This window comes from Peromyscus maniculatus, chromosome 2, assembly GCF_049852395.1.
Source record: "Peromyscus maniculatus bairdii isolate BWxNUB_F1_BW_parent chromosome 2, HU_Pman_BW_mat_3.1, whole genome shotgun sequence".
Classification (NCBI taxonomy): domain Eukaryota; kingdom Metazoa; phylum Chordata; class Mammalia; order Rodentia; family Cricetidae; genus Peromyscus; species Peromyscus maniculatus.
In genome coordinates, this window is record NC_134853.1 from 17,121,947 (window position 1) to 17,130,200 (window position 8,254).

An 8,254-nucleotide genomic window follows, 5' to 3' on the forward strand; every position below is an offset into this window, starting at 1 on the left:
TTTTTGGTATGGCTTTTCTTAATATATTTGACCTGTACCCCATCCAGAATTAGCACAACTATTTTTGTGGCGTATTTTGTGATGATGAATGTTGACTTTCCATCCTCTTACACTTGCCAGATCGTAGGAAGAAAAAATAACAGTGTTTGAAAGAGAACAGCTGGTATAGAGACGGAGCGACAAATGTTCCCTGTAAGTGTCTCAGGGCTCTTTAATGTGCACTCTGTCTTCAGGTTTCAGCAATTTTGAGTCCATGCGTGGTCTGAGCATCTTAAGTAAGCGTAGTTGTTTCTTCTGATGCAAACACCGGTTTCTTCCTTATTTAGCTGCCTTGCAGGCATTGAAAAGGAAGAAGAGACTTGAGAAGCAGCTCACACAGATTGACGGCACGATTTCCACCATTGAGTTCCAGCGAGAAGCTCTAGAGAACTCACACACCAACACTGAGGTCTTACGGAACATGGGCTTCGCAGCCAAGGCAATGAAAGCCGTTCATGAAAACATGTGAGTGACCCACACTCCTTGTCCTTAACGTTGGGAAGAGCCTGTGAAACTGTATGACAATTTTGATAGGATTGGATCACTGTTCAACAGATTGAATGAAATGCTCTCTCAGAGGTAGTTTTGAATTTACAGTAACAAATTTAAAAAAAAAAAAATTGAAGGAAAAAAGTATAGAATGTTGCTTTCAATATTCCTCAGTTTCTTTGTGAAATCCCATCTGTAAAGGCCGTAATTCTGTGATTCTAACAGTGCCAACATCAGTGAAGGTGTTAGAACTGTAGAACAGTAGTGTGGGTGAGAATCATCTAGATAAAAGCTGGTCAAGAGCATTCTGATACCCAGGCTCCTTGAACTAAGACAGAGATTGGACCTTTTGTTTTAACCAAATTCCCAGGCTGAGATTGAGACTATCTAATATTTGAAAATCGCTGACATAAAGTGTTAATCCCTAGGGCCAGAGTTTATAGTTTTCTGGTTGTAATCCCATTTCCAAAGTTGAGTATACCCTGGCAAATGACTTTCGCTCCCTGACCCAGTTCCCTCACCTGTAAGTTCTTCTTACTTCCTCTGGTTGTTGTGAAACTCAGTGAGATGCTAGCTATACCCAGCACAGGTCCTGTTCCAAAGCGAGCACTCAGCAGCCAATGCTCTGAGATGCGAACACAGACCAATGGTCACTGTGGGGAATGCAGACCTGGGACCTGGCTCTTGGCTGATTGGGGATGTGAGAGTAGTCTTCTGGCCAAGGAGCAGTAAGTGCTGAGCGGTACAGACTCCGTTCCAGAGGAGGGGAAGAGGCAAAGGTAGCGGTCGGGACGTTATGAAGACCTCCCTGAGACCATCCTCTTGCCTTGGTAACTCATCAACCAGCTGCCATCCCGACACTTCAGAGATCATTATGTGCACGATTGGACTCGTGGTTCCCTCAGCTGTGGAAAGCCGAGTGCTGGAGTAGACTGCAAAGCCAGCTCTGTCTCCGGGTCTCTTAGGAGCATGAGACAAGAGTGCTCCTTGGAGAGAAGCTCAGTCTCAGCCCCAAACTTTGGTATTACATGTCTTGTACTCCTTTAAATAAATACATTTACTACAGCTCTGATTAGGATTGAGCATAAAGGATAGTAGGCAAATGATAAGAAGATTTTGGATTACATATGGAAATATGTTGAAGTTCCCAGTTTTTTTAGTAGTAGAGTCTGAGCAACTGAAGAAAAAAAAAGAGATGAGTTCCACTGGGCTCACACTTTCAGTGCTGAGAGTCCTTAACAATGAAGGCCACTGTCACCTCTCTGCTGTGTAGTCAGCTTGGCCTGGATTCTGAGTTGGAGGAATGCTTTAGAAACTGTTACAGAAACAAGATAGAACCGGTAGACCCCAGAGGCTAAGGATGCAGCCGCTGTCCGGAGCCCGGCCCCACCTGCCTTCATCTGCTGAGGATGTAGCTTCTGTGCGGGCATGCCGGGTCAAATCCTGCTGTCTTTAGCAAACCCCCTCTACTCCCCCCCCCCACATTATCTATAAGGGAAAACCCTCGAGGAGTCTGAATTTCAGAGCTACTACGCTATAGACTTTGGTTCTCCAGGCCCAAAGCTTAGTTTCTCTCCCGAGGTACTTCAGGATTGGCTGCCAGAGCTGCTCTGTCTGCTCTCTTAGTCATGGTGGTCCTCAGTGAACAGAGGGACAATACACACGGGGGTACCACGTGGGCTACCACACGCACTTCCCAAATCACACAGTTATTTTATTTCAAGTGTTTCTCGAAGGTGGAAGGTAATATTGAAAATACAGGTGATTGTACAGGGTTACTACATTTTTTTTGACATGCCGATGTTTTTGTTTTTGTTTTTCAAGACAGGGTTTTTTTCTGTGTAGCTTTCTTGAAACTCACTCTGTAGACCAGGCTGGCCTCGAACTCACAGAGATCCACCTGCCTCTGCCTCCCAAGTGCTGGGATTTAAGGTGTGTGCCACCACCGCCCAGCTTTTTCTTTTTTTAATTGATGAACATTGGACCAGGAATTTTTGTTATGGTGCTGAAATAACTAAACAGTACATCTGAAATTAACTTGTGTTCAAATAGAATTAAGTCTAGATTCATAATTGTAAGGTAAAATTCTAAAATCCCTACAAAATGCTCCCCAGGGACCTGAACAAAATCGATGACTTGATGCAAGATATCACGGAGCAGCAGGACATTGCCCAAGAGATCTCAGAAGCGTTTTCTCAAAGGGTTCAGTTTGCCGATGGCTTTGACGAGGTAGGTGCAACACTAAGAATCTGGTTCTGTGGCCGCTGTCGAGGGCAGCTTCCTATCACATAGAGCACATAGAGCAGCCAACTGGTTTATTGCTTAACAAATAAATGATATTTATTGGAAGTGTTGTTTTCCAGGAGGGAAATGAGGTGTTTGTAGCTGATTTCAAGGAAAGATGACTATAGTTTGGCAAACAGCTTCTTAATTAGGTTTTTAGCTATTAAGGAAAAAGAAAACAGCACGCGGTTATGTGAAGTTAGTGATTTTTAATGGTTGGAGTATAAATAGTCCCATTATGAGGGATCATGTGCTCTCACATCTGGCCAAATAGAACAGACGGCGTCACTCTGTAGGCAGCAGATGGATTGTGCTCTGTGGCTGTTAAATTAGGAGTTAGGCTGCCTCTGTTTATTACTCAGTCTGTAAAACAAGTAATTGTGGAGGGGCATTATTTACACTCCCATTCCATTCATATTAATCAGCCCCATAGTCCAGGAAGACTGTAGTTACGTTGGTGATGTCCACAATGAACAGTTCAGTGGTTCCATTTGAGTTACACATGTCCAGGATGAGGACATTCTTAGGCGCACTCCAGAGGGACCGAATAGCACAGCTTCCTCTTTCTATATGATATGACAGATGATGAGTAACAAGGGAAGATGTGGCCCCGAGAGTCTTAGGAAATGACAGTCTGCTGTTAGCAATGTTCAAAAATGATATGGGGCCAGGACTGGAGAGATTGCAGAGGTTAAGAGTGTTTGTTGCCTTTGCAGAAGACCTGGGTTCTGTTCCCACCATTCACAGCGTGGATCAAAATCATCCATATTGCCACTTCTGTGGGATCTGATGCCCTCTTCTGACCTCCATGGGCACCAGACATGAATGTGGTACACATACAGACATGCAGGGAAAACACTGATACACAGATCAGTCATGGCCTATTCTTGTGTAGCACTCAAGGCAAGCATGGTTTCCACTTCCCAGAACTGTAGAATATTAGGAAGAAGAGCCTGCAACAGGAAGGTATCTGGCCTGCAAAGCCCAAAATACTACTGTCTGGTCTTATGTAGAAGAGCATGATGATTGTGAGTTCAAGGTCAACCTTGGGCCACATAGAGAATTCAAAGCCAGCCTGAGATACACAGAGAGGCCTTGTCTCAAAACAAACAATGGCAACAAAACAATGAAATATAAGATACACGTGCGTGTGCATACATTCAGGCATATGCTCCCTGAATGTAGGGCGTACTGATTTATCCTTGCACTGCGCAGTAATGAGATCTCAATAAATTTGTTGAATGATGGGTGAATAAATAGACTCTAACTGGATGGATACACAGTTATGCTAGATCGTTTCTGATAGTTTCCTGCTGGAAGACTATATTTCTCAGCTCCCCTTGTGGAAGGCAGGAGGGAATAGAATGTACGTGTGGCAATCATTCTGCCCCTGTAAGGGGCTACATCCCATTCTGTAGGCATTTTGCCCATTTACAAACATGGGTGACAAGATGTCCCTTTGCTGTGAAGAAACATGGTGCTGCCCTAGGTCAGACCAAACCTCTCCACCTTCTGTCTCTCTATGGCTGACTTAGGTAATCAAACAATTTCTCATTATGACAGCCTTGGAAGTATAACGAAAAGTTTTGTTTTGACTACCACTCACTTCTGTAGGGATTCCCAAGGTAGGTAGCTATGAGCTAGCTCAGAACAGGCAAGAGGTGACTCACGTTCTTAAGGTCTCAGGCTGATGGGAGCTGTCTATAGGTATTGAGTGGAGAATGGTATGATTAAGCCAGACTTTCTGAGGTCACTGTAAAGGAAAAATACATTATACTAACTTCAAATCTTACTAACACAAACACATGGGCCGGAGACCATAATTCAGTGGTAGAGCCTTTGCCTAGCACGAACAAGGTACTGCTGTGTTCTGTCCCCAGCACGAACGTCAACGAAATCCCCTAAACACAATTTATATTGACTTTAATTGTTTGATTTAGGAACTACGGTATCTTTTTTTTATACTTTCTATTTAATATATTCTTCTATGCTTGTTTTATTTTCAAGAGCATTAACTCAAAAATATTTATTTCCTCTAATTAAAATCGCAGGGATTCTCAACAGGAGAGGAAAAAAAGAACATACCAGAACAATGACAGCCAAGGTGTAAATTTCCAGAACCTGAGGAGATTATATATTCAGCACAAATTACTTGAATGGCTGTTTACTGGAGTATTATAAGATTAACTACAACAAATTTGTACAGCCCAAAATATTCATTTCTAATCATTGCTCAGTGTTGCAAAAAAAAAAAAAAAAAAAAAAAAGCTTAGTTTTAAAATAAATATTCCGTTTCAGTGGGTTCCCACATATCAATTGGGTAACAGATGTTCTCCTTGTTGTATTTAGGGAACCCCACCTCCTGAAACATTAACTCCGTAATTCTTTCTCTATCCTGTGTTCAGGATGAGCTACTGGCAGAACTTGAGGAACTGGAGCAGGAAGAATTAAATAAGAAGATGAAAAACATGGAGCTTCCAAACGTGCCTTCCTCTTCCCTCCCGGCACAACCCAGTAGGAAGTCCAGCAAGCCCTCCACTGTACACCGATCTCGAGCAGGTCTGTTACTCACCCCATGCCCTGCGTCTGTCCACACATGTCCTCCAAACAGTAGCCAGCCCTGGTGCTTCCGGTACAAATCACTCCTACATGATTTGTATGAGTAAACACATCTTGTATGTAATTCCTACCCGTTTTCTATGCTGGAAGTGTAAATGCCACTAATGGCTGATCTTCCTCACTCTTGTGTTCCAGCATCATCCAGGAGGGCAGAGGAGGACGATGACTTCAAGCAGCTGGCGGCTTGGGCTACTTAAGGGAAAATGGAAACATCTGACACTGAAGTTCTCGAACTACCCATGAGACATGAATGTTTTTGCAAAGCTTAGACGTTGGCAGAGACCTGTTCTATGTGTTATTGTCTTTTCTGTAATAGTTGAGTCATGCGTAGACATGGTCAGGAACGGAAAGGGTCTGGTAGCGTCGTAGAAGACCCTTCCAGACTGATGGAGTAGGGGCTCCCTGCTGTATTTACTGCTGTATTTCTAGTTCTGGCACATAGATGATTCTTTGTATATATGTATTGAAAGGACACTGATTCTATTGACATTAAATACATATTCCAGCTTATAAGTCATCCTTGAGGGATACCTAGGGCAACTGGGAGAAATGTCTATGCAAATATAAGGCTGCTGTGTGCAGCCAGGTCAGCCATGGTAAATGTAAATACACTTCTAGAACAGATTTGAAGAGAAGTCTTCAGTGAGTCTATGTATACATAGTTTCAATTGAGTTTCACGGTTGAAAATCTTCAGGGAACTTTAATTGACATTTATTATGCCTGAGTGGGGCAATGCATGCATCTCCCCAAATGTCTGAAAAGCGCTAACAGTTTAGCCTGCTGAGCAGGACTCTCCTGGGTGTGATTCAGCCACTTAGGAAGCTGAGTGAACACAGGCAGGCCATTATGGCGCTGTTTCGTCTTCACAGGAGTGTTCATTCTCATCTGTGGCATGCTCTCTTGCACTCTAACAAAAAGGAAACAAAACAAAACACCAAACACTTTGCAGCATGCACTTTGTAAATATATTAAAAGACTGGCAATTAAGCACATATCTTGAATAAAATTTTGCCCATAATTATCTTTAAATAAAAATAAAATTTTAAAATTAGGCACCTTGCATGCCATCTCACAGCCTGTAAAATGACAAATACCATGATGCAAGATGTCGTGGTGTTCTCTGCACTCATCCGAGCACCGCTGTGGACCGGGAATAGTGCCAGGCTTGAAGTGGGGGTCATGGGTTTCAGTGCCGGCTCTACACTGGCATAGCGGTCTCTGAGCCCTTCTTCTGGCTTTGGAAATCTAAGTGCTGGGCTGGATGATCCCCGGTGGTCCCATTCTGCCGCAGGTGCTTGGCACTTGCCCTTTCTTTGGGCATTCTTCCTGCCCTACACAACACACATACCAAATTCTCCTCATTCTTTAAATTCTGGCTGAAATATTCCATCTTGGGAAACTTTTGTTTTTTAAATTTCCAGACTAAATTAGATCTTCCCACTCTACACCTGCTTTGTAGTACCCTACTTCCTTTCATGCCTTTTTTATGCTCTCTGTCACACACTTAACGTGAGTGCTTTCCCCTGCTGCACTGTGATAGGGTGAGGGGTGAAACTATGTTTTTAATCGTCTCTTTCCAGGGCACTTCAAAGTCTCTCATGTACAGTAGGCAAGCATTTACTCAATCTACAGCAACCGACAGAATGACAAGATTTGTCCTCTGTCCTTAAACAGTCACAAAGTTGGACCAAGCCTGTGAAGCAACAGCATTGGACTAAAGTGTTCGTCACTGAAGTGAAGACAGCCCTGGACATTGATGCCCGAGAGAAGGAGGCTGATGCAGTGAGCACATTCAGCATCCTGGCTCACACATGACCACATGCCTGGGGACTGCAGCCTGCTGGGGGACGGGGGAGGGGGGGGACGACAAAGTCTCCACCAGACCTGTGAAGCGAGTTTGTAAATCGAGTGAATTTTAATTATGCTTAATTTTAGTCAACTTAACTAAAAACCTGTTTCCCAATACATTTATTAGAAACAATGAAGTATTTCAGCACCTTAGTTCTACCGTTTCAACTGTTAAATTTGTAAAGTCTGTACACGGGCCACTATTTTCTCTGTGTCTCTCTTCATGTTTCTGCCTGTCGGTCCACTTCCGTCCCTTGTCCCCCTCTCTGAGGTTTTGAGACAGAGCCTCACATGTAGCACATGAATTCACTTTGTACCTCAGGCTGGCCTTGAGCTTCCTGCCTCCGGTTTTTGTTTCCAAAGCCCTGGCATTACGGGCAGGCTCTCATTACTGTGACCAGCACGGGGCAAAACATTTGTGGTGGAAACGTACAGCTGACTGTTGTGTAAAGATTGGATTTCAAACACTTGGTGTATAAAACTGTAAAATATTTCATTAATAGTTGCATATTGATTATATGTAGAAATATTATTTTAAATGCATTACATTAAATAAAACACATTATTGGAAATTTAGCTTACCTATTCCTTTTTATTTTTTTAAACATGTAATTCCTGAAAAATTTAAAACTGACTATGGTCTCATTCCATTTCCACTGGTTAGTTTTGGACAAGACCAGCTCCTCTCTATCATCCAGTGTACAGGTAATATATGAGTTGAGGCACTAAAATGCTAAAATACAAAAACAAAAAGAAAAGAAAGAAACTACACTGTAAAGAACCAAAAAATACTTTGAAGTGAATCTTAATGCCACCACCATTGACAATATGGAGAGAAATAAATGAATCGAAGTGGAAGGAAGGAGTGATGAAGGCAGACTGTCCTAAGTCAAAGGACAGAGGTCAGACTGGGCTTCTATGGCAAAGCATTCTTAGCATAACAAAACTCTCTAAAGTTACACATTCTGGGACATT

At 42.8% G+C, this 8,254-nt stretch overlaps 1 protein-coding gene across 1 annotated transcript in view; it reads left to right on the forward strand.

Moving 5' to 3' along the window:
* The window catches only part of Chmp4c (charged multivesicular body protein 4C), a 32,731-nt gene extending 24,876 nt beyond the window's left edge, over positions 1-7,855 (forward strand). Inside the window, exons 2-5 of the mRNA XM_006977869.4 lie at positions 327-504; positions 2,643-2,757; positions 5,217-5,370; positions 5,566-7,855. Of these exons, the coding sequence (XP_006977931.2) occupies positions 327-504; positions 2,643-2,757; positions 5,217-5,370; positions 5,566-5,627 (509 nt within the window). The 3' untranslated portion in view covers positions 5,628-7,855. The remainder of the gene's footprint in view (positions 1-326; positions 505-2,642; positions 2,758-5,216; positions 5,371-5,565) is intronic.
* Positions 7,856-8,254: the final 399 nt, after the last annotated feature.